At 49.8% G+C, this 26,392-nt stretch overlaps 1 protein-coding gene across 1 annotated transcript; it reads left to right on the plus strand.

Annotated features, from left to right (window-relative positions):
- Window positions 1–221: 221 nt before the first annotated feature.
- LOC114614958 (probable hydrolase PNKD) lies at window positions 222–25,721 on the plus strand. Its single transcript, XM_028760574.1, has 9 exons — window positions 222–397; window positions 18,975–19,090; window positions 19,216–19,328; window positions 20,347–20,405; window positions 21,130–21,222; window positions 21,553–21,716; window positions 22,360–22,446; window positions 23,407–23,522; window positions 23,788–25,721. Exons 1-9 carry the CDS (start codon window positions 237–239, stop codon window positions 23,959–23,961), a joined length of 1,083 nt encoding a protein of 360 aa, XP_028616407.1. The 5' UTR covers window positions 222–236; the 3' UTR covers window positions 23,962–25,721.
- Window positions 25,722–26,392: the final 671 nt, after the last annotated feature.

Raw genomic sequence — 26,392 nt, forward strand, 5'->3', positions numbered from 1 at the left:
CCTCCAGACCCACCAGTAGGGGGAGGAGCCGGTCCGTTCTTAAGCTGGGGATTCGCAATGCGTGCCAGGGTACGGCTGGCGAGGGGCCGGGTCAGAACGCGATGTAGTGGGCGGAGTCAAGTGCCCCCGCACCCCCTAGCGCGCAGGTGCTACGAGCCCCGCCTCTCCCCTCATGGGGCCGGGGCGGGGCCGTCGCCTAGCAACGCTCAGCCCCGCCCCCGGTCCGGGCCCCCAGTATGGCTTGGCAGGGCTGGCCCGCGCCTTGGTTGTGGGTCTCCGGCTGCTGGCTGCTTTTCTTCGCCTTCGTGCTGCTCCTGAGTCCCCGCAACTGCCCAGAACGGCGGGGTTTCCGCGGCCTCCTCATGACGCGCAGCCAGCGGCTGCTCTTCCGAATCGGGTTAGTGCCCCGGCTCCGATCTGTGCAGGCTCGGGAAGGCGGGCACGCTGGGAGAATCGAAGCAGAAAGGATACCGGGGGTGGGTGGGGGTGTGGGGGTGCCGGGATGTCTTGGATTAGGGATTCCTAAACCACCGGAGCAGAAGGACGGAGAAACCGGCTGGAGAAGCCCCTGAGTTCGTTCTGAGTTTAAAAAGCAAAGAGTTGAAGAACTGAAGAATTGGAATGGGATGGGTAGGAAAAGAGGATCAGGGGCACAGATCCCAGTTGGTAGGGTAGGGAGCCAGAGGACTCAGGGAGAGGGCCAAGTGAGATGCTGGAGCCCAGGGAGTGCGGGAACTGGTGCAGGGAAGAGCTCACCCGGCCGGCCACAGGGCAGAGGTCAGCAGATCGGGCTCCCTGTCTCAGGTGCAAGGGTAAAAGCGTGCCCTAAATGTCTAACTTGACTCCGAATACTCCTGTCCTTCTGCATATCATCCAACACACCACACCTCTGGGTGGGTCATTCTGTCCCTCTCTTAGTTCAGCTCTTTAGGTCAATCTAGCCCTGCCCCTTTTACCTCCCACTGCTGGCACCAAAGCCCTTGGCTGTGAAATTTGACCCAACAGCCAGCCACTGGACCTCCCGTGACTTTCCCCTAGCCAACTGTCCCCCTCTCTGCCCCTGACAAGAGTGATAATCATTACTGTTGTTCTGCATTCAAAAGCAGGGAAGAAACCGGAAGACAAGCTTCTGAGGGGCTGTTGGGCTGGACCTCAGACCACAGTTTAGGGAAATCGATGTAAAGACAGGAATCTTGGTCTGTGTCCAGATTCCCGGGAAGGCCTAAGACTGGGGATTTCCTTAGTTTCAGAGAAGACACTGTGCAATTAACCCTTCCTCCTTCCCCAGCCCCCCCCCCCACTACTCCCCAAAACGTCAGGCCTGGAGCTCCATTTATGGTCTCTAAAGTAGAAATATAAAAGCCTAGTGGGCTGAAAAACATTCTAGATAATGCTCTGACCAAATCGCCGTTACTTCGTGGGTTGTTACGTTTAGCATTAAATTCATGAGGTGGCAGAGTTTTTGTTTGTTTAGCTGGTTGGCTTGGTAGGACAGTCTCACAATGTATCCCGAGCTGGTTTTGAACTTGTGATCTTCCAGTCTCCTAGGTGTTGTCATTACAGGTGTGTACCACTATACCTGACTAAGATTTGTGACTATCACTGTATTTTGTAGCTGGATTTTGGAAGCAGATGTGAGGTTTTTTATTTTGTTTGCTTTGTTTGTGATTTGTTGGGTTGGTTGGTGCTGGAGACTGAACCCAGAGCCTCATGATGCTAAACATGTGCCCCACCATTCATCTGTGTACCCTAGTCACTAGAGTGGGGGCTGTGTGTGTGCGTGTAGATGCATGTGTATATGTGTGTGTGCATGTATGTATGCATGTGTATGTGTGCATGTATGTGTATATGCTTGTGTGTACACGTGCGTGTATGTATGTGTGTGTGCGTGTACGTGTGTGTCCATTTGCTTTGGTTTGGTTTTTTTTTAAGTTTTCCTCACAAAAGTCCTGGGAATCTCATAGCTCTATTTAGAGAAGGGATTTAAAATCTACTTTGAGCACCCAAAATTGGTAAGCTTGAAGTCACACAAATGTCGGAGGAAGTGGAAAACGGGAGTTTCCATGAGGAACTAGAATCAGAATTCCTAAGATCAGAATGCCAATGATCAGATTATTAAAACCACAAGTGTCTGGGTATTCCTAGACTTGAGATTTAGGAGTTTTCCACATCCCTTAAGTTTGATTTCTTCTTCATAATTCTTTTTGGGGGAGGAGGGAGTATTCGGGGTTGAGATAGGATCTTTCTTTCTTTCTTTTTTTTGGTTTTTTGAGACAGGGTTTCTCTGTGTAGCCCTGGCTGTCCTGGAACTCACTCTGTAGACCAGGCTGGCCTTGAACTCAGAAATCCGCCTGCCTCTGCCTCCCAAGTGCTGGGATTAAAGGCGTGCGCCACCACCACCCTGCTGAGATAGAATCTTTCTATGTCCCAGGCTGGCCTCAAACTTTGCAGCCATCCTGCCTTAGCCCTATGCTCAATTGCAGGTGCACACTACTACACCAGGCTCAGAACTCAGTGGTTCTGGACTGTTGAAGGACTGGCTGCTCTTGCAGCGAACTCAAGCTCTGTTCCCAGAACCCACACAGTAGCTCATAGCTGTCTAACCACAGTTCCAACACCTCTAACATCCACTTCTGACCCCCCCCCCTTTTTTTATTTCCGAGACAGGGTTTCTCTTTACAGCCTGGGCTGTCCTGGAACTCACTCTGTAGACCAGGCTGGCCTCGAACTCAGAAATTCGCCTGTCTCTGCCTCCCAAGTGCTGGGATTAAAGTCGTGCGCCACCACCGCCCGGCTCTGACCTCTTTTGAAGGCATCAGACACAAACATGCTGCACAGATACACATGCAGGCAAAACACTCATAAACAAAAAAATAAAACTAAAAGAAAATTTTTTTTAACAGAATTCAGTTGTTCCATGGGGTTTTCCTTTGTCTAGATTTCCAGATTGCCTTAGAATCAACTTTCCAAATTTGCAGAGCAGAAGGGTGTGCCTGGAATAGGATTTCCAGACCTTGCTGTTCTGTGGTTTGAGAAACAATTAGTCCGGTCCCTTGAGGGGAGACATTGCTAACCTTCAGAGTGGGGCAGGGATGCTGGCAGGAAACATGTGGCCGATGTGTAGGTGGCATTGTGAGGTGCCTCCAAGCCTGCAGGAAGGATGGACACAGGAGCCCATCCCCACTCCATAAGCTGAAGGTATGGCCAGGAGGACCACAGACAGAGTATTTTGTTGGGGCTGGAAAGCAAATAATGGCACTCCTGAGCAATCCACAGACAGAGGAACAGTTCATGTTATTATTAGTCATGATAATTCCACCAAAGGCTTTCCTCAATAGTCACTATTACCTGGGGATGAGAATAACTAGGCTCAGCTGAGGGTAGATCCAACAGACGTGGGCCAACATTAGGCACTGGGGACTCTGAGAACCAGGGCAGAGAGTAGCTAACTAAGCATGTCATAGACAGGGTAGCTGGACAAGTCACCTTTTGAATTCTGGCTCAGCTGCATACTGACCATGTGGCCTTGAGCAAATATTCTTTCTGAGCCTGGTTCGTTTGCACCTGCAGAATGGGGAATGGTGTCTTGCCTTTTGGGGCTCCTGTGAAGGCTTCACGAACCCACATGTGAGTGATCAAGGAAGGAGAGCAATTGTTTGTGTGTAGCCTGTGATGGGCAGGAGGGAGATGCATGTCCTCCTTAAATTCTCTAACAACTGTCTTTTAAGTTTATCCAGCCACGGCTAAGAAATGCTGTTTCTCTCTCTCATTCCATAACACCTAGCTGCCCTGGGTCAGGACTGTGTGGTCACACGAGGAAATGAGATCCAGCCAGTGTTCTCTACTGCTGACCTTCAGAATGAGATGATAACTCTGTCTGAACTGCAGCAGGGGATATGACACTTTATTCTGGCCTCCTTGCATAACTCTGTGTGTGTGTGTGTGTGTGTATGCAATTTAATATTTTTCAAAAGAACCTTTTTTAAAAAGAGAAAGATGCCCTAGGCCAAGGATGTAGCTTAGTAGTAGGACGCTTCTGACACCTATATGCAAGGCCTGACACCCCATTGCGTAGAAGGTTAGGTAAGAGACAGGGCCATGTGAACATGGCTCCAAACTGTGGCAGAGGTAGGACATAGCAAGCTCCTTGGGATGGCAGGGGACAACTAAGGAGCCTATGATCAGGAAAATAAGACTGTCTCATGTTGGTCCCCTGCACCAGCCTCAGTTTCCCTTTTGTCCCTGTGCCTCCTCAGGATGCCTCCTCAGGGTAGCGGAGAGGACTTGACAGAGCAGAGCTCTGTAGAGGGTCTGCCTGTTGATACAAGGCAGGTAGAACGTGAGGCTGGATGCTTGCAGCACTGAGGGTGGCCTGCACAGCTGAGGTAGGCAGTAGCTGGCCTCTGCTGATGTCCAGTCTTAGCTGACCAACTCTCTGTTCATTTTTATACACAAGAGACCTGTTTCTTTCTTTTGGGGGTTTGATGGTTGTGAGTCGCCTAATATGGGTGGTAGGAACTAAACCCCAGTCTTCTGGACAAGCAGCAAGCACTCTTTTTTTTTTAAAAAAAAAGTTTTATTTTATGTGCATTGTTGTTATGTCTGCCTGTATGTCTGTATGAGGGTGTCAGATCCCCTGGAACTGGAATTACAGACATCTTTGAGCTGCTATGTTGGTGCTGGGAATTGAACCCAGGACCTCTTGAAAAGCAGCCAGTGTCCTTAACTACTGAGCCGTCTCTCCAGGCCCCCAGGAGTCCTTGCTAGACCCTTGCACCAGCCGTATGATGAAATTGACGTGAGCTGGTCCCCTAGATGAACCTTACTTTTATCATTTCCGAAAAAGGAAACCTCTTGTCCGGGCCGGTAGGGTCCACTGACCCAGTGTGGAGGGTGGCAGAAGCCCCCACGTGAGGATCCTTGAGGAAACATCCTCTTGTTTGTGGCCTAGATGCGAGCTGGCTGTCAGAGACATAGCTGGCCGTCTCCCTAAGCTTCCCAATCGGAATTTCTGGTTTAAAATGGAAACAGGGCCACAGAGATGACTGAGGTTTCAGTCCGGAGTTCACGACTCCTGCAAGTCCTCTCAGCTCTACACAGGAACAAGCACACACACCATAAAAGTAATAAATCAAAATGATATATAAAAAAAAATCAAAACCAGCCAGGTGGTGGTTGCACACACCTTTAATCCCTGCACTTGGGAGGCAGAGACAGGTGGATTTCTGAGTTCGAGGCCAGCCTGATCTACAGAGTGAGTTCCAGGACAGTCAGGACTATACAAAGAAACCCTGTCTCAAAAAACCAACAAAAAAAAAAAAAAAAAAAAAAAAAAAGAAAAAGAAAAAAAGAAAAACCAACCAACCAAAACAAAACAAAAACTCAGAAACTTTTTTTTTTAAAGATTTATTTATTTATTTATTTTATTTATGAATATACTGTAGCTGTCTTTGGACACACCAGAAGAGGGCATCCAATCTCATTACGGATGGTTGTGAGCCACCATGTGGTTGGTGGGATTTGAACTCAGGACCTCTGGAAGAGCAGTCAGTGCTCTTAACCGCTGAGCCATCACTCCAGCCCCAAAACTCAGAAACTTATTACTTCTCTGTTCAGATCCCTCTGGTAGTATCTCCTGGAAGGCAGAGTTTGCTCTCTGTGCCCTGCCCACCCTCAACGGCAGGAACTAGTTTACTGTTTGCCAAACACTGCCAGCCAGTCCTTTCTCCCAACTCTTCTGTCCCTGTTGAGATTTCACCATGTTCCAGAGGCCCTGCTCCATGTTGTGATGACCCCGCCTGTGCACAGCAGTGTCCCCATCCCAGCCGCTCCATTCCCCACTGCCCAGCTTTATTCTCAATAGTACATGACAGTGATGTGTATTGGCTTGTCTGTCTGTTTACTGGTTTTCTCCCCCCTCCTGAATATGGCCACACAAAGAATGAAACCTGGTTACTACTGCATCTCAGCTTCCAGAGCACATAGTCAACCCTTATCAAATGTTTTTGAATGGAGGGAGAGAAGAATGGGAGGATAGTGCCATGTCCTCCTAAAACTGGCTTAGCCTCCTTAGCCCAAATTCACCTTTGCCTCCTTTGAGCCTGGCTGTGTTATCCTCCTTAGAGCTTTTAGTGCATTCTCCTCTCCTGGGCTCAGGCTGCCACAGTGCTGCTTCCCGGACTCCCACAGGCTTGCCCAGGGATCAGGGTTCTGTCAAAAGGGCCTGTGCTGAAAATGATTGACAGAGGAGAAAACCAATGGAAGTGAATCTCAGCACTTTGGCAAGGCAGGTGGCTGGAGCACAGGCCTTCGGGCAGAGGCTCACTGAGGGACTACCTTGCCTGAGCACTCCTAGGGGTCATATGGTCTCCTACAAAAGATGGCTGTCCTCTGCAGAGGACTACAAAGATTGAGAAGGCTGAGAAAACCCAGACTGGAGGCTCAGAGTTTGCATGCCCTGGCCTCTCCTGAGTATGTGGAAGTGACCTCAGGACATGCTGGAAGCTGCAGGAAACCCTTACCCAAGGGCCTCCTCAGCCACGTAATGAGCTTGGTCCCCACCCCTAAGAAAGCACATAACATGGTATGACTGTTCCTATGGCCTTACACCAGTCCTACTCAACAGAACCCTGTGACCTGCTGGCCCTCCAGGTCTAGACCTTCAGCCCTCAGCCATTCCAAATTTGTTATTAGGTGTTTCCCATCACTGGTCACATGCAAGCCTGGACAAGCTGAGTCTTGGCCAAAAATATCCATGACCACCACCCTGGGTCTGCCTCACCACCCTGAGCCTGCCTCTTGGGTTAAAATAATGTCTTGGGTCTCACTATACTCAGGGAACCCACATATATGGAGTACCTAAGCTGAGGAGGAGGCAAGGGACGTGACCCTGGCTGCCTATGTTCTGGGGCTACAGGATCCCCTTCCTCTGGCATCCTTCTGTCCCATACTGGCCTGAGATAGGATCGGGGCCCACCTGAGGCCAGTCACTTGACAGTCCTCCAGCTTCCTTCAGGGCTGCCCTGGGGAGGAGGAGAGGGAAAGAGCCTGTATTGTGTGTTTTCTCTGTTCATCAGAAGACTGGCTGGGGGAGGGGATGTCATCTAACTGTCAGCTGTCCCCATAGCTTCCAGGACCTTAGGCTGGCCTCAGATAACAGAGAAGCCATGCCCTGACTCAGAAAGGCATGGGAGGGGTGCATTGTGAGTGCAAACTGCGGGGCCAGCCCTGTTCCTAGCCTTATGTCCCAGGGATGGCTCTGGGAGAGCAGTAGCTCAGCAGCAGCTCCACACTCTCCCACCTGGGTCCCAGGGGAGCGATTAGGAAACTTTCTTTTCTTTCTGATGGGGTTATGGTGGGTAGAAACACTGTTCCAGGCTGTGGAAATGCTGAGTCAGATTTCAGGATTGGGAAAGATTGAGCTTAGGGGGAAGAGTGCGTGTCCCAGTGTGTGCCAGGTCTTAGGTTCTAGTTATAGAACTTCAGACTGTAGGAGGGGATGGAAGAGGGCAGAGTCTTCTGTTGTTTTGGGGCATTGGTGTTGTTGTTTTGAGACAAGTTCTCACTCTGTATCTCTGGCCAGCCTGGAAATTCATAGAGATCCACCCACCTCTGCCTCCCAAGTGCTGGCATTGAAGGCTACCACATTTGGCCCAAGAGGTCAAAATCTTAATGTGTACCAGACACACAACCCTAGTAGCTTGTTCTGATATACTGCTGTGAGTGCCATCCTAGATCTCAGCTTGCTGGGCTGTGCCTGGGGGCCCCATGCAGAGAGTGGCTGTCAGGGTCACGCTAGTAATCACATGGATTGTTTGAGGACTGGGGGCCCCATGCAGAGAGTGGCTGTCAGGGTCAACCTAGTAGTCACATGGATTTGTAGAGGAAATATTGAACAAAAAGGAGAACAGGCTGCAGAGCAAGTTCCTCCTTTGTGCACTGAGCGTTAAAAGACCAGAGGCTGCGTATCTAGTAATGACTGAAGAAACCAGGGGCAGTGGTTGGGGTGTAGCTCAGTGGTAGGCTGCTTGCTTTTCATGTATCAGGCCCTGGATTCTATCCTCAAGCCTTTGCATGGAGCCATGGCATCCAGGTCATGTTGGCTGTGGGACGAAGCTTCTACAGTGACTCCTCACAGTGTCCCCTCCAGTCACTACCCCTTCTACATTCTCCTCTCCCTCTGGCTCCCAAGGCATCCATGGAATCACTGGCCTGCCAACACTCTACTCCAGGAATTATAGAGCCTTCATTTCAGAAATCCGTGTGCCAGGTGTCCCATCCTGACACCCCCAGGGCTCTTTGTCCTCTCTACAGTGAATGCAAAACATTTGCTAATGTCATGAACTTGCTCATGTAGAAGACACAGCAGTTACCAGATCCCAGGGTCCCCGAGACCAGATCCTGGGCCACGTACCATCACCCTGACATTTTCCTCCAAAGCAGCCTTCAGAGGAATTGGGGAATCCCTGTAATCATTCAGGGCCACTCATCTAGTCCTAGCCCTGACTTGAGGTTTGGGGAGGATTTTAGTGGTTGAGTGGGTGGCTGGTCAGGGAGATATCTCTACCCACTGTCCCCCATCCTGTGATCTGACCAAGCAAGGCCCAGCCCTTAGAACTAAGTCTTTTTAGTTAGAAAAGATGACAGAGGTTCTATTTAATTAACAAAGATGATGGACTGGGTGTTAGGTCTATATTGTATTTTAATGATTACAATATGGTAATATGGTTGTGTTCAATTTATATCTGGGAGAAACGAGTCTTTTAATTGGACAGAAAGGGGGAAGTGTTGTGGATAGCTCCGGCCTTGAATTTTGATACTAATTCCCCTTTCCTGTGAAGGGCTGCAGAGGAGGAGCGAGTCATTACACAGGTGAATTCTAGTGAACCTTCTGCGCGTTTTAATTTGTAAAATAAAGGCTGGAGCCAGTGATTGGGCAGAAGAAGGAGAGATGGAGAAATATAGGTTGGTGGGAGAGAGAGAGCAGGGAGAGAGAGAAGAGAGACGGACAAGGAGGACGACTGGGAAGCAGGAGGTAGAAGGACAGACACAGGGTCTGGAAAACCTTGAAGTTTATAAGGGTCTCATAGCTGGGGAACAGAGTAGTGTAGTGGTGAATCTGCCCAATCTAGGCTTGCAGAATATATTCATAATTTCTGAGTTGTGTTTGTTTTCTTTGACCGGTCTTAATGGGTTGGAGATTTAAATATCTCCCGCAACACACCCCCACACTTCCAGGCTCCGTTTCCTGTCTTTAAGATGAGGGTATGATACCTGCCTCAGACTTGAGGGGCCTGAGATGACCCATGGGAAAACCTGGGCTCACTCAGAGCTTCCTCTCAGGCTTAGGCAAGAAAAGCTGTGGCACTGGAAATTGTTGTGAAAGATAAGACAGTGAGCTCCAGGGAGGAGCCAGCACCCTGACCCTGTGGAACCTCTTTTGGACGTCTATCCAGTGTTCCTTCCATTTTCTCACACTCTTCTGTCCCTCTCTCCCTTCCCTCTGTCACTGAGGCCCTGGATCAAGCCTCCATTACAAGCAACTTGAGGATTTTATGTCCCGTGACACAGCCCCCACCCATGCCTTTGAATCTGGGTGACCTGCTTGGCAAAACACCCTGCTCATCCAGGTCTGTGGGGGTAGTAAGGCAAGAGGAGGGTGCAAAGGTGGAGAGGACTTGAGTTGGGCAAGCCTCCGCCATTAGGCTTGCTGGGCCTGCCAGCCCTGGCCTTGCCTGGGATTCATTCTTGCCAGGCACTGTGCCATGCACTTGCCTAGCCCTTCCCCAGCCTTTCCTAATCTCTAGCCAGCCTTTCTTGGATGCCACTCGCTGTTCTGTGCCAGTGTAGGCGTTCCTGGGGGTGGAGGGAAACACTGGAGTCACAGAGAGCCACACAGGGATCAGGTGGGGCCTGCTAGCCTCAGGCAGGTGCTGCCCAATGAGGGTACCATGGAATCCATAGGCACCAGGTCTGGGGAGCTGGAGTTGCCATGTGTTCCAGATGGAGCAGGGGGAAGTTGTCTGATGACATCATCAGTGACTGTATCTCCTAGGAGAATGACCTTAGCCCTGAATGGTATTCAGGACTTCAGTAAGTAGAGAAGCCTAGGGGCAAAAAGGTAGGGGGAGAGGGGGAGGAGGGAGGAGGAAGAAGAGGAGGAAGAAAAGAAAGAGGAGGAGGAGGAAGAGGAAGAAGAAGAGGAGGAGGTTTTCTATTCCTTTCTAGAAAGCTACCAGAGCAGAGGCAGGGAGCCCAGAGCTATTTCTTGTTGTTATCTTTGAGATAGGGTCTCAGTAGCCTAAGCTGCCCTCAAACTTCTGAACTTCCCGATTCCATTAGTATGATAGCCATATACTTGGTACAACTATACTTGGCTTATGGGAAGCCAGAGTTTTGAACCCAGGGCTTCATGCATGCCAGTCAAGCACTCTACCAACTAAGCTGTATTTCCAGACCTGTTTTTCTTTTTTGTTTTTACCCTTTTTTTTGATGGGGGAGGAGGCACATGAGTTCCAAGCACACCATATGCTCAGAGGACAGCTTGCAGGAGTCATTTCTCTTCTACTATGTGAGTCCCAGAAATGGAAGCCAGGACATAAGACTTAGCAACAGTCATCTCAATACCCATGTATCATGTGCATGTGTGTGTGCGCACGCCTGTGCACACACACACACACACACACCACAGAGGCTATAGTACTCTGGTGGAGATCAAAGGATAACTTTTGGAAGTCAGTTTTCACCTTCCATTTTGTCTTAGGGTTTCTGTTGCTGAGACGAAACACCATGATCAAAATAACATGGGGAAGACTGGATTTATTCAGCTTACACCGCCACAGCACTGTTCATCATTGAAGGACATCAGGGCAGGAGCTCACACAGGGAGGCAGGGGCTGATGCAGAGGCCATGGAGGGGTGCTGCTTATTGTCTGTGCTCCTCATGATTTGTTCAGCCTCATATACAGTCTGTACTCCGCTCCTCAACTCAAGAAATAGAACATTGCAGATGGGGCAGAAGGTCCGCAGGCCCACACCTCCCCAGGGCTGAGCAGTACTGCCAGCTAGGATGGTGACCGTCTTCAACATCTTAAGATTACCACATGTCTGCATCCTGAACGGATGCTGCGGCAGTTTCTGCGTGCACTGGCATTTCAATAAATGTCAGGATGTTTTCTTGGCGGCTTGTCTTTCAGCATAATGATATAGATTTGGACTCTGCACATGTTATGTCCTGGTCATTTGTTTTGCTGGCTGTGTAGTTTCCCGCAGTCTGGGTATGGCCTGGCTTATTTTTATATTTTGCTGTTGATGGACATGTAGGAGGTTTCTACCCTTTCACTCTGGGGAGCACAGTGGGAAGGGCAGAGACTGTCAGGGGGTCAGATCAGGGAGTAAGAGTCTCTTGGGAACACTAGAAGCCACAGCAGGCTCTGAGCAGGAGCCAGACTCAATCAGAGGTAGCACATTTGGAGCTTTGGCCTTGTCTGTAGTTTGGACTGGAAGCCAAAATTGGGTAAAGGAGGCTCTTGCAAGACCTTGGGATGAGCCCGTGGACCTAGCCCTGTATGAGGCACCCAGAGCAGCAGAAGGCAGGACTGAGAAAGAGATCCTCATTTGAAATAGAGGACTAAAGAGGAGGGGGAATCCATAGACCCTGTGATTGTGACACTCTGAAGACTAATGGTACCCAAGAAGGAGTTGCACTCAGCATCAGAACCATGTAATGTCATTGTGGTGGCAGTGGGGGTTGGGAGGAGGGGGTGCCAGGCCTGCGGAGAGTGTCCTAACACAGCTAGGACCTCAGCTTTCCCCCCACCCCCAGCCCAGGCCCTGCTTCTCCCAGCCTGATTGACTTGACTCCTCAGGCTCCCTTCCTCTTGGCTAACAACCTACAGGATACCATCCAGAATGTTGCTTCTTTCTTAGCCCTGCCTCTTCTTTGCCAGCATCTTTTCCCCTGGATCTCTCCATGGTCTCTCTCTGCCCACTCACTGTCTCCTGTTCCTGCCCTTTGCCCCCTCCCCCCACCTCAGGCTTCCTGGCAAAATTCTTAGAGCATGGCACATTCCCTCCTGCCCAGGCCTTGGTTCTTTACCACCCCAGTCACCTCACTGCAGGCTCTCTCTCAGTTTCCACTGCAGTCTCCTGGCTGAGAGGACAGGTCTTGGTTCTCTTCTGCATGCACCCGGGCCCCTTCCCTTCCAACGGCTCCAAACTAGCTCGAGTTAGCTGGTAGTTAATGATTCATCTGTTCTCCAGTTGAATGCATTCAAGTTCCCCTGTTTTTGCCACAACACAATTATTCCCACGGCAGGGAGCCTTTGGCTTTGTTCTGTGCTATCCCCACAGTATCCAGCAAGCACAGTAAATATTTTCAAATAAAATGAGCCCAAGAGACTGGCCTCTTGTCTGTGGCCCCTGCATTCACAGATCCTGCCTTTTGTTAGTACCACAAACCCACAGCACACATATTAGCACTGGACAAAGAAGGCAAGAAATGTCTCAGCTCCTCACAGATGCAGGCCATCTTGCTCTGGCTGCTGTGTCAGCATCTGACAGAGTTTGGATGGGAAGTGGTGATTTCGAAATTCCTTCTACCATCTGGTTCTGACTGGGCACTTTCCATGTCTTCTCTCACTTCATGCCATGTAAGTTTTATGTGGTCCTGACTGGGCATCCTGGTCAAGGGCGAGGAAACTTACCTGTTAGGCCAAGGACATAGGCAGCGGGAACCAAGCTGCTGCAGAGCCACAACTGCTGCACTTTGTATGAGTGAGAAGGGGAAGAGATGACAGACTGATTGGGGGGGGGGGGTAATTGTATTCATTGTTGTTTAACTTTTCAGTTTGAAATAATCTTAGATATGTCAAAACAACACAAAGAAGTTCCTTGTACACCTAGCCCAGCCTCTGAGATGTTAATGTTTCATGATTACACTACAGTTCTCAAAAGTAACAAATCTCTACAATAAGAGACTGTTAACACCATCAGACCATATTCACATGTAGCCATCTGTCTCACTAAGTCGATTTTCTGGTTCTGATTCTGATCAAGGATCCTGCACTGCTCAGTTCCTCCACCTGTCTGATGTTGAGTGCTAGACAGCTGTTTTACAGCAGTCCCTCCACCCGGGTTTGCCTGAGGTTTTTGTCATGAATAAATTATGGTTGTGCATTTTGGGCGTGAAGGCCACAGAATGGAAGTTGTACCTTCCTCCATGGCCAAATATTACAGCTGAGTTTAGCGTTTGTTTGTTTGTTGCTGGGGCTGGAATATGCATTTGCGAGTTGGGCAAGAGCCTTGCTGCTCACTGCAGCCCTGGGCCTGGTATTATCTTCATCCGTTTCAGGTGGAGTCAGCCTAGTTGTCTGCTGACTGATTAGTATCCTGTAAAACAGACAGTTTGAGACTCTCCAAATCCCTCTCCGATTGTGCCTGGCGACTTGTGAATTTCCAGGTGTTAGGCTATGCTCCTGTGCGTTAGAGACTGGAAGTTGTGTTTGTGTGTTGAATGAAAGCAAGCTGAGAGAAAGGAAGCAACGTCGGCGAAGGCTTCCTGGAGAAGGACTCAGAGCAGGGACAGAGTCTAGAGCAGCAGAAGGATGAACTTCCCAGGTAGGAGACCTGCCCAAGAGAAGGTGTGTAGTTAGGATGGCTCAGACCCAGTGGCTCTCACTAGTGCCCCAGATGCCCCACCCCCACCCCACTGCCCTTCTTCCAGGCCATGTACCACCTTGAACTCAGAAACATTGACTTGACACAGGTCTATCCAAGTTCAGCCCTCTATCAAGTCTAGGAAAGGAAAAGTGTTTGCTGAGTGACCTTCTCTCAGGATGGGTCACATCCTCCTCAGTCACACCAAGGGAGAATAGATGCCTTGAAGGTAGTCAGTTTCACTGCCTGCCAGCAGCTGTGTTCACCAGGGTCTCTGAGGCAAGCAGTACAAGAAGGGAACCTTGGTGTCTTCAGGGTACAGATGGCCCCTAGCTGACACCTACCTCCCAGCAGCCTCACTCCCTGCAGTCCGTCCCCTGTAATGATCAAAGGAAGGGACACTTTGTGGGTTAAGTCTGCAATCCTTTAAGCTTACGCGCCTCTTTTCTCGCTCATGTTTCAAGTTAGTTCCTTCCCCCTTTTTATATTTGCATTTCCAGGTATAATTTTTATGCTTGCTGATCTTAAAAAAGGAAAGGAAAATAGATGTTGGGGTCCAACAATGTGAATGGGGAGTGTTATTTCTGACCCACAAGATTCTTTAAGAATCTCGGAATCTAAGTTTCTCTCCCTTTCTCCTTCCTTCTCTAAATTCCTAGTGTATTTACCACAAATAATAAAATACACACAAGCAAAGGAGTCGCCAAGGAGGACCTGGGGTAGGATGTGGGACCCTGGACTCCAACCCCAGCACATAAAGAAGGATACACTGACAACCACTTTCAATGACCGTGGATCTTTTCCCTGTAGAAATATCTAAATATGTACTCATCCCTCTCCACAAGAGAAGGTCTGTGTATCGTTCAGCTACTCAGAAGTTTACTATAGTCCTAATTCGTGCAATCTCTTCATGGGCATCTAGGTTGTATCTAATGCTGCCCCACATCCCACCCTAGCTGGATATGTCTCTTGTACCAGCTCTTTACTGTTACATCAGAATATGCAAAGAATTAACCATGAGCTCAGGTTCAAGTCTCCTTCCCTGAACTCCTACTTGACCAGCCCCTTATCAACTGGTCTACTGTATCCATGACATTTTTGTTTATTCTCTGTGTGGACACATGTGCTATAGTGCTAGGGTAGAGATCAGAGGACAACTTGCAGAGGTAAGTTCACACCTTCCACTATCGGGAGTCCCTGGTGTTGGGGTCCAGCCTTGATACGGGATCGGATTTCTCAACTGGAAGCAGGGATATCTGGAAGGCGCATAATAAATATACACAGACTACTTTTTGGGTACAAGCTGACAGGCAGTTTTTCAAGGCTTAAAGTTTCTCTCTCTCTTCTCTCTCACTCTGTTTTCTTTCTCGCTCATTCACTCGAAGCTCGAGGCTTCACACACTCTGTATTCTCTTGTGCACTTTTCTTTTCTTGAATTCCCACACTCCTACATACTTCTGTGTGTTCCCCTCTCACTCTCACACACGCTCTTCACACACACGTCACATTCACCACATGCACTCCCCTTTCATTCACACACACTCTCTCTATATACACACCTCACATCCTCTCTTCACTCACTCTTCACATCCTCTCTTCACTCACTCTTCACATTCTCTCAGAGCTCCGAGATCAGCTATTTGCATTTTCCTGTGAAGCTCTAATGATAAATGACATGGGCAAAGCTGCCAGGCAGTGGCCAGAAAGAATCAAGTTAATCCTTACCTAAGTAGTTCCACTAGCTTTCTGTTTCTGTACATTGCACACAATGACTCTCTTAAGAGTCCCAGTGTTTTGACTTAGTTTTACTAATATATAATTTTATGCATTCTATACTTGCTTATCCAGGAACCACTCTTAAATGTTGTGCAAAACTTAAATAGGTTTTTTTTTTTTCTTTCTTGGGGTCCCAGTGTTGGCTCTATTTCATTTTCTAATAATTTCTTCAAACTTTCTTTGGAAGTCAAGCATTAATCTGGACCTACCGTTGTGCAGTTATTGCATTGTTTCCAAGATGAGAACACACAGAATACACCTGAGCCATTAGGACTGTGCTGTGCTGTGCCCCATGCCTCAATTTTTAGTTGTTTAAGGATCCTTACATCAGCCAGGCAGTGGTGGCACACTCCTTTAATCCCAGCACTTGGGAGGCAGAGACAGGCGGATTTCTGAGTTCGAGACCAGCCTGGTCTACAGAGTGAGTTCCAGGACAGGCAGGACTACACAGAGAAACCCTGTCTCGAAAAACCAAAAAAAAAAAAAAAAAAAAACAAAAAAAACAAAAACAAAACAAAAAAAAAAAGAATCCTTACATCAAGGAATTCACCAGAGCAGAAGGAGAAAGAAGTCAGAAAGTCAGATATAATAGAATAATTATGCCTACCAAGGCCAACTGAAAAGCAGTCACACACAAATGAAATCTATAGAGTTGTCCAGGTCTAAGGTTAGGAGAAATGGGAACAACAGTTTTTTTACACAGAGCTGCTGCAGGCTACTGAGATGTCTCCATCCCGGCCTACTGTCATAGTATGCAGGCAGTCCCTGTCATAGTATGCTGTCCCCAGCACCCCGGGGATCAAGCTCAGTAGTCAGACTTGGCCTCAAGCACCTTTCCTGGCTGAGCCATCTTGGTTGCCTGGTCTACTGCATTTGAAACGGCAGCTCTGTCTGTCCCTGTCCTTTGCTTTCAGCTGGTCATCTTCCCTAGTTTATCACTGCATAAACCTACTAGAAGGTCAGCTTCGGGAGCAAGGACTGTCTACTGTCTTGTACAGTGTACACAGCACCTGACCAGTCACCAGGGATCAATAAATGTGGCCAGAAAAGTGAAAGTCAAGGGCTAAAGCTGGGTTGCAAAGGAAACCAAAAGTAGTGGGCTTATAAAAATGGACATAGGGGCTGGAGAGATGGCTCAGTGGTTAAGAGCACTGGCTGCTCTTCCAGAGGTCCTGAGTTCAATTCCCAGAAACCTCGAGGTGGCTCACAACCATCTGTAACAGGATCTGATGCCCTTTTCTGGTGTACAGGAAGACAGCTACAGCATACTCATATACATCAAATAAATAAATAAATTTTTTAAAAGGGGGAGCATAAAATGCAGAAGGCAAAGCTTTTCTTGGCATGCATAATTGCCAGGGCTGGGGAGGGTCAGAGCCAAAGTTGGCTAGGCTGCAACTGAACCCTCACTGCCAAACTCTCAGAGACCTACTTGGTTTGTCCAAATTTTGCAAATAAAGCATATTTTGCTAAGGGGCTAGGGAGAGGCTGTCCTTCTTTATAGACACTGTGAGAGATTTAGGGTCCACTTTCCATGTCCTCTCAGGTTCCCAAGCTTAGAATGCCATTAGTTTTCTGACTGGTTTGATACATACTCCAAGCACCCAGTGCCTACTCACACTGTGCCTGCCCCAGGCTGTTTCCTGCACAGCAAGGCCCCAAGCCAGCTCCTTCCCATCCTGACAGGGATAAATATATAATGTATCCAGCCCAATGTAATAGAAAATCCAGGGGCAAGGTGAGGTGCTACAAACCTGTGACCCCAACACTTGGGGAGGAGATGGCAGGAAGATCATGAGTTCAAGGTCATTACCAACAACATAGGAAGTTTGAGGATACCCTGGGCTACACAAGGACCTGTCTTAAGCAAACAATAATGCCTAAATAAATAGGTAACTAAATTAACTAGTTAAAATAAAGCCACTTGTTCAAACAACAGGAAAAAAAACTTATTAGTGTACAAAGGTAATAAGGCAGCTGGGCAGTGGTGGCGCACGCCTTTAATCCCAGCACTTGGGAGGCAGAGGCAGGTGGATTTCCGAGTTCCAGGCCAGCCTGGTCTACAGAGTGAGTTTCAGGACAGCCAGGGCTACACAGAGAAACCCTGTCTTGAAAAAAACAAAAAAAAAACAAAAACAAAAAACAAACAAACAAAAAAAAACAAAGGTAATAAGGCCAACTTGGTTGTGCATACTTACAGTGAAGCACTGAGACACAGGCAAGAGGATCTTAAGTTTGAGGACACTGTGGGGCTATACAGCCAAATTCTGGGGAAAGAAGGGGAGGGGAAAAGCAATAAAATCTGAAGTGCTTTCATTCTTCCATCTCTTTCCACTTGTGTTTTCAATTTGCTATTTAATGTCATTCTAAATAAAGAAAAGTAAAGCCAAGCACGGTGCCGTGGTGATCCTAGCACTTGGGAGGCAGATGTGGGAGGACCAGGGCCAGCTGGTTACTTCACAGATACATAGTGACAGTCTACAAATGGAGTGGGTTCAGGCCAGGGGACATAATAAGGCCGTGACTCAAAGGGAGAAAGAGAGAGACAGAGAGAGACAGAGAGGGGGGAGGGAGGAAGGAAGGAAAGGGAGAATAAAAATGTAAATTATGAGTAAGAATTTTTCCATTCATTTTTATGTTGCGCAATGCCAGTCTTGCTTGTTTGTGGTACTGAGTATTGAACCCAGATCTTGTACAGCTAGGTGCTTAGTCCTCTATCACTGAGTTATATCTCCAACCCTTTTTTTAAGTTTATTTATTTTTTAAATGTGAGACATGGATCCACCTTTAGGATATAAACTTATTATAGCGTGAAGATCTGTCTCATAAAAAATTTTAAAGACTTTTCAAAAGTCAAGTCACTAAGAATCCAAGGAAGTGACGTTGGTGTGTTGAGCCTGAGGGCCCTTTTGAACTGGGCCCTTGATGGCTCACAGGCCTCACATTTTGTTTGGCATCCTGGTACACTTTCTTGAACTACATGTTGCTGGGATGGCAGTGGGCCAAGGGTCAGGCCCTCCAGCCTCACCTCTGGCTGCTTCTCTATTTGCTAAGGAGCCACAGAATTCTCTGTGAAGAAGAAACCCTGCTGTCTGCCATCTTTCGGCCTTAGACTTGCTTTTTCTACCCTAGTGGCTTCCAAAGTTGGTCTCTGAACCAACAGCAGCAGCAGCACATGAAGTGGTTAAAAAGAAATTTCCAGGGTTGAGATGTAGCCTGTTTGGTAGTGTTTGCTCAGTGAGCATGAAGCCATGGGTCCCATCCTAGGCACCATAGGAAGCAGGTGTGGAAACCCATGCCTGCAATCTCAGCACTTGGGAGGTAGAGAGGCTGGAAAGCCAGAGTACACGGTCACCCTTGACAACCTAGTGAGTGTGAGGGTAGCCTGGGCTACGTGAGACTAAGTAAAGAGCAGAGCAAAACAAAAAATGGAGATGGTAAAGTGCTTGACTAAGGGTGTCTGTGGAAACAGAGATCCTAGAGATGTGAGGCCTACAGACATGGAAGAAGATTAACCTGACCCCAGACCATCTGCTCTGCAGGTATAGCCTGTACACCCGAACTTGGCTCGGGTACCTCTTCTACCGACAGCAGCTTCGGAGGGCTCGGAATCGCTATCCCAAAGGCCACTCCAAAACTCAGCCCCGACTCTTTAATGGTAAGCTCTAGCTGCCCCTGGCCAGCACCCCACCTTGCTCCCTACTCTCACCCCATGCCTACTCTCCCCCTCCCCCAAACTTCAGTGGGCTCCCACTGCCCCAGCCTCTCTGTCTGCCTCTCCAGGAGTGAAGGTGCTTCCCATCCCTGTCCTCTCGGACAACTACAGCTACCTCATCATCGACACCCAGGCTGGGCTGGCAGTGGCTGTGGACCCCTCAGACCCGAGGGCTGTGCAGGTGAGGGGAGAGGGAGCAGGGGATCTGGGAGTCACTGCAGGGGACTGCCAGCTTTTCCTGCCAGTCTGGGGTTGGTCCTGGTTCTCTTGACTATGGGGCTATGCTGCATATGGGTGGGCGTCCTCTCACACAGAAACACCACCCCTTATAGAGCATGGGGGAGGAGTGGGTGCCATAGGCATGCAGATGAGAGAAGACTGGAGCCAGAGGGTGGGTGGGTCCTAGGACTTGGGGCCTGGCAGGTTCCAGTCTGCCTCTTACCCTCTTTTTTACCCTGGTGTATATTCTTTTTACATTCTTATTTCTATATTTATTTATTATTTGAGGAGGGCGTTTGTCCTCTCTTCTGTCCTTCCCCTCCACCCCCAGATAGGGTCTTATGATGTAGCCTTAACTGATCTAGAACTTGATATGTTGATCAGGCCCCTTCCTCCTCCCCAGTGGTGGGATTCGAGGCATGCACCACCGTGCCTGGTATACCATTCCCCCCGTTATATATATGGACATGGTGTGTGTATATATGGTGTGTGTGTCAGGGCATGCACGTGGAGGTCAGAGGACACCTTGTGGTTATCTCTTTCTACTTTTATGAGGATTCTGGTGATGGAGTTTACCTGCTGAGCCATCTCACCAGCCTTCTTTCCTCTCTGACTTCTGTCAGTCATACCCCACCCCACCCCCACCCTCTTGTGTACAGATGCACACATGTGTGTTATATGCCCTCTTGTGTGTACATGCGCACATGTGTGTTATATGATAGTATGAATAGAACCCAGGTCACTCCTCAATGTGAGTAAATCTATGTCAACTCCTGATGTCCCCTCTCTCTTCCCTGCCCCACCCTCATTTGCTGGATCTCTGCTCTTCCAAGTCCCCATTGCCAGCTTCTCATTCCCTAACCCGTCTCCTGCCTTTCTTCCATCTATCCAGCTGTCTTTTCCACACAGCCCTAACTAGACTTTGAGCGTCTCTCCCTTTGTATATTACCCCCACCCTCAGTATCTCTTCTCTCCCCCAGGCTTCCATTGAAAAGGAAAGAGTTAACTTGGTTGCCATTCTCTGTACCCACAAGCACTGGTAAGGGGCTGGGAATGGCGGGGCTGGGAATGGCAGGGCTGTGGTTACAGGGCTGTGGTTACAGGGCTGTGGTTACAGGCAGTTTCACCATCATAGGTTGGGCTCAGGGGAACCACCTGGGGGATATCCCAATGAGCGGGACCTACATTCCTCATAAAATCACTCAGGCACCAGCGGAGATGGAGAGACAGGGGCTGGGTCACTTATGGCCCTTAGCAGCTTGAAGGCTCAGTGATGGGCAGGCATTGTTGTGTTCCATTCACAGCCAGGTAGTAGGTACCCACAGAGTGAGCACCTAGTTAGTTAGTGGGTAGCTCAGAGTACAGAGGTGGGTGTGGTCAGATCCACGTTGGGGAATCTGAGGACAACTGGAGCTGAATGAGAGTCCAGAAGGGTCTGTTAGAATTGGTCATGGGAGCATGGCAAGTTGAGGGGTGACTTAAGCAGGGAAAAAGGCTTGAACAAAAGCCAGTGGGTGCCGGGCGGTGGTGGCGCACGCCTTTAATCCCAGCACTTGGGAGGCAGAGGCAGGTGGATTTCTGAGTTCGAGGCCAGCCTGGTCTACAGAGTGAGTTCCAGGACAGCCAGGGCTACACAGAGAAACCCTGTCTCGAAAAACCAAAAAAAAAAAAAAAAGCCAGTGGGTACTTTAGGGAAGGAGGAAGTCCAGGTACAGTTGCCCTTTGAAGTCCCTGTATGCTTGCTTATCTCTGCCATCCCACAGGGACCACAGTGGAGGGAACCGTGACCTCAGCCGGCGGCACAGGGACTGTAGAGTGTATGGGAGCCCTCAGGATGGTATCCCCTACCTCACACAGTAAGTCCCCAAGCCAAACATGGATGGGCATCACCTGTCTCCTGTCTTGAGTCCTCCAGCGTGTCAGCAGTTGGATCTTTTCTGACACTCTGCCTAGCCATTAGACAGCTAAGCAGAACCCAAGTAAGAATAAGAAGAATGGCCCTGTTTGTCCCAAGATGACCCAGCCATGGTCAGAAGAGGAAGGCTGTGCTCTTAGCCCCTGAGCACCTGGGCCTTCTCCCTGTTGTAGAAGTCCCCCTCCTGTAAGTCACCCAGCCCTCAAGCCTGGTGAGGTGACAGAGACCAGCACGACAGAATGTCTCTCTTCCCTGTTGTTTTGTGCCCCAGCCCCCTGTGTCATCAAGATGTGGTCAGCGTGGGACGACTTCAGATTCGAGCCCTGGCCACCCCTGGCCACACTCAAGGCCATCTGGTCTACCTGCTGGATGGGGAGCCCTACAAGGGTCCCTCCTGCCTCTTCTCAGGGGACCTGCTCTTCCTCTCTGGCTGTGGTGAGTTTCTGCAAAAGAGAGGGGAACAGGGACAGGAGGCATAGGGAGCAGGGACAAAGGCCAGAGTAGCCGCTGCTCCGTGTCACATTTGGAAGTGTTGTTTTCCATCGTTCAGTGGCTCACTAGCAGTCAGCTCTGCTCATGTTGCCTGATTATGTTCTCAAGACTCTCAGAGGGAAGGACCTCAGGAGAGGATCCTCTAGGCAAAGACCCTAGGGGGCACTAATTTCCACTGGGTGGGACCTGTTTCTCCAAGAAGGTGACTGGGAAGAAGAGACCGTGGGAAGCAGAGGATACTTGAGACAGAAGAACCATGGGTGGGGAGGACCACAAGTCCTAGATTGCGGAGTCCCAGAGAACAGCCAAGGCTAAGACTGTCTTGGAAGAAGGAGCATGTCTACCCACCAGGTCTGGACCACAGGAGCCCAGCCTGAAGACTCGGCAGCTTTCCCTCCACTTGGCGCAGTGTGTGTGTGTGTGTGTGGCGGGGGGGGGGGGAGGCCTCACACACCGCTGCCAGAGATTGGGCAGAGCTCCCATGAGGAGGGAGTAGAAAAGCTGCCCAATCTGGTTCTTAACCCCACCTATGCATACCTTATACCTTATACCATGCTGTGTCCTTGGACACATGATCCCAATGCAGGACGGACCTTTGAAGGCACAGCGGAGACCATGCTGAGCTCACTGGACACTGTGTTAGACCTGGGGGATGACACCCTGCTGTGGCCTGGTGAGGTGCCCCACCCCCCTCCCAGCCCCATGCTTTGCCTGGCACCAGAACCCTCCCAGTCCCTCACTTTCCTAGAGACTGGTGATCTCAGCTCATGGCCCAGAGGTAACAGAGCCATGGGGGCAGTGTAGGGGAGCAAACACTGACCTCCCTCCTGGAATGTTAGTCTGGCTGGGTGATGTCCACGCCTCTCATGCCACTGTCCCATTCCCCAGACCGAGACCGACCTTGGCCTCTGTGACTCCTGAGGATTCAGAGTCCTGGAGTGATATCTAATTGTTCCGATAATTATGGTCAAAGCCCCAAACAGAAAGTAGCATTTGCTTATCTGAGAAAACAGTGAATCTGGTCCACATGTACTGATTGGCCTGAATTTGATACAGAATATTCACAGATATCTTATTTAATCCACAGAACACATTTGTATAACAGATAATACATGCAGCTGTCTCTTACTAGGTTCTGTTCTGTGCATTGGAGACACCACAGTGACCACAGTGACACGTGGGCTTCACACACACGCACACACACTCTCACACTGCACATACCCCAAATCTCCCCAAATCCACCTCCCCTCCCCTAACCATCCAACTTCTTGTTTTCTTTCTTTTAATTTTTTTTTCTGACTTGTTACTGTCTTCTCCATTTGCTAAATGACAAAACTGTGGCTTAGACAGGTGCCAGGTCATAAATGATATGCTGGGCAGAGTAAAGGGGCTAACAGTGGCCTCCCAGCTCCAAAGCTAGTGATTTTCTCCATGAGCCCTAACCACTGCCCAAACTGCTTCTTCACCCCACCCCCACCCCCAAGCAACTGTCCATGGTTGGAAATCACCTTTGGTGTTGAGGTTTTCCAAGAACCCTGTCCTCCCCTCTGACTGTTGGATAGCTGTGGGCATGGGCCTTGCAGTAGGAAGGGTGTATGACCTCACTGCTCCCCTCTTCCATGCTTTTGGCTAGGACATGAATATGCTGAAGAGAACCTGGGCTTTGCAGGCGTGGTGGAGCCTGAGAATTTGGCTCGTGAAAGGAAGATGCAGTGGGTACAGAGGCAACGGATGGAACGCAAGAGCACAGTGAGGCCTGGGGAATGGGTGGGGTGGGATGAAAAAGGATGGGGTGGGATGAAAAAGGATGGGGTAGGATGGGATTGAGTGAGGTGGGGTGGGGTGGGAAACCTGGCCCTCCTCCAGCCAGTGTGGTCACTGCCCAGCCTGGGCCAGCATGCACTTTTCAGAGCTCTGACCTCTGACCCCTGGAGTTTAGGAGCTAGGGCAGACATCCCTGTATTGGTGCCCTTCCAGCTTCTATCCACCCATCTCTGTGCCTCTTGTTCTGCAGTGCCCATCCACCTTGGGAGAGGAGCGAGCCTACAACCCATTCCTGAGAACCCATTGCCTGGCACTACAGGAGGCTCTGGGGCCAGGGCCAGGCCCCACCAGCGATGATGGCTGTTCCCGGGCTCAGCTCCTGGAGGAGCTGCGCCGGCTGAAGGACATGCATAAGAGCAAGTGAATAACCCTAGCCCACCCCAGTCCAGGCTTCCCCTGCAGAGGGGAGGCCGCCCACCGCCCACACCTCACCATCTTCTTCATCACTAATACCACCACCACCACCACCATTGGTGCCCTAGGCAGCACTAATCCTCCAGACTGGCCAGGGAGGGCAGAGCCCAGGCAGTGGGACCTAGAAGAGAAAGCAGTGGGAGGCTCAGACCCCACACAGTACAGACGATGTTAAGGGTAAAAGGAAGGAAGCACCTGGAACATCTCCAGACTTTGCTACCTTGGGGGTTCTGCCTCCCTTCCCCCACTCGTGGACCAATAGCCAGATCATGAAGGCTGCTGTTGGCTCCTGCTCCAAAGGCCACACTACGCACTAGAGCCCTAGAACCCAGGAGAACAGAGTCCTGACCAGGCTAGTCTGTCTTCCACCTTCCCCTATGCAGGGTTGTCAAATAAGCTTACCCCACAAAATGATCTAAAGTGTGGTGCCTGAGAAGGTGGTCTTCAACAGGGGCAGCCAAACTCTGGGTGACTGAGACTCTAAACTCCACCCTACCCACCTTGCTAAGACATTGCCAGTCAGAGTCGTTCCTAAGAATACCCAAGGGCTGGAAGCCTGGCTCTGGCCAGTCCCTGCCTCAGTGGATATCCTGATGGCCAGAGACAAAGGTTCCTGATTGCCAAGGAATCCTCTGCTTCAGGTCAGGGAGTCACAGGATGCTGGGATACAGAGCCTCACACCGCACATCTGTTCTGGGTCTGCCACTGGCTTCTGCCCCTGTCCTGGGTCATAAGGGCCTGCCTTCCCAGGGGAGAGTGAACTGTGGTCTGCCTCAGAGATCTGTTTCTCCTTTCTGCCCTTGTTCTTAGGAATCCCTGCCTGCCTGCTGTCTTACTTAACCTCTCTTGCTTTATCCTCAACCCCTTTCCTCTCTGAGTCATTAAAGGCTGACCCTTCTAACAGCCCTGGTACTCATCTGGCTCTTTGCAGTTTGCCAAAAACCTTCATTCCCTCATCATTTCCCACTGGGTCCCGTGCTCCCTTGCTGGCAGTGTGCAGAAAGCAGAGGTCTGGGAGCAGGAAGCTCCAGTGAGTGGCAGCTTCCAGGACCTCAGGCCTGGGTATACCCGACTGCTCATCCCCCTCAGATCTGCTTGTCCTCTGGTCTCAGGTCAAGGGCCCTTTGTGGCCACAGGAGCACTATGGTCGTTTAGCAGATACACCTTGGGTTAGCCAGGAGCCACATCTTTCTGTGTCAGAGCCTTCCACAGGGCTGTGCAGTGCCCTCTGTTGTTCCTCTGAGATGCCCCTGCCTCAGTTTCCCCTCTCATCTGGCTTCGGCTGCCCTCTCCAGACCCAGCCTTTGGAACTCACTCTAGCAATACCACTGGACTAGTTAGCCTTCCTGGCCCCAAGACACTCGCAGTTTCATGCCTTTGTGCCTTTCGCTCATGCGGTTTCTTCAGCTGGAATGCCTTCCCGCTCTTCCCGCCTCCTCTGCCTGGCAAACATCTATTAGCCTCTCCCAGGCCCCTCCCCCAGGCAGGTACCCTTCACCCCTCTCTTCTGGGCTACCTCTGCACCTTGTAAATGCTTCTCGTGGCACCTATCACACCGTATTTTACTTGTTTACATGTTTGTCTCCCCTTCTAGACTGTGAATCCTTAAGGGCATGGACTGTATCTTATGCATCTCTGTATTTCTGCGCCTAGCACGGTGCCTGGCACACAGTAGGCGCTCAATAAATGTTGAATGAATGATTTAACCAAGGTCTGAGCTCTCAATGTCTTATCTATGCTGCCCCATGGGTAACAGCAGCAGAGAATCTGCTGTTTCCCGACTCCATTCTGGATCCGGTAACTCAGGGTGCTTCATGGAAGAGCTCTGGACAGCCTATCAGGAAAGGCCCAAAAGCATCAGAACAACCCAGAAAAAAATGCCCTCCACATCTTCCTTCTAGAGCCCATGTGCTTTGGATTCAGGGCAGTGTGGGTACCTCGGGTCTCTCCCTCAGCCTGAGACACACAGGATACCACTAGCCACATCCCAGCAATGAGGACTCTAGGAACAGAGCCTCTGCTCCAGCTTGTCTCTTTTGTTTTGTTTTACTCTGGTTTTTTGGTTTTTGGTTGGTTTGTTTTTGTTTGTTTTGTTTTTGGTTTTGTTTTGTTTTGTTTTTCGAGACAGAGTTTCTCTGTGTAGCCCTGGCTGTCCTGGAACTTGTTCTGTAGACCAGGCTGGTCTCGAATTCAGAGATCGTCCTGCCTCTGCCTCCCAAGTGCTGAGATTAAAGGCATGCGCCACCACTGCCCAGCAAAGATACTTCTTTTTTTTTTTTTTTTGGTTTTTCGAGACAGGGTTTCTCTGTGTAGCCCTGGCTGTCCTGGAACTCACTCTGTAGACCAGGCTGGCCTCGAACTCAGAAATCCACCTGCCTCTG

Source organism: Grammomys surdaster, unplaced genomic scaffold (assembly GCF_004785775.1).
Source record: "Grammomys surdaster isolate TR1022 unplaced genomic scaffold, NIH_TR_1.0 126546, whole genome shotgun sequence".
Lineage (NCBI taxonomy): Eukaryota > Metazoa > Chordata > Mammalia > Rodentia > Muridae > Grammomys > Grammomys surdaster.

Excerpts from the sequence above, each read along its gene's own strand:
- LOC114614958 (XM_028760574.1), top strand. The coding sequence starts at position 237 with ATGGCTTGGCAGGGCTGGCCCGCGCCTTGGTTGTGGGTCTCCGGCTGC. Across the intron at positions 19,329-20,346 it reads CAGACCCGAGGGCTGTGCAG|GCTTCCATTGAAAAGGAAAG; the intron begins GTGAGGGGAGAG and ends TCTCTCCCCCAG. Across the intron at positions 21,223-21,552 it reads GGTATCCCCTACCTCACACA|CCCCCTGTGTCATCAAGATG; the intron begins GTAAGTCCCCAA and ends TTTGTGCCCCAG.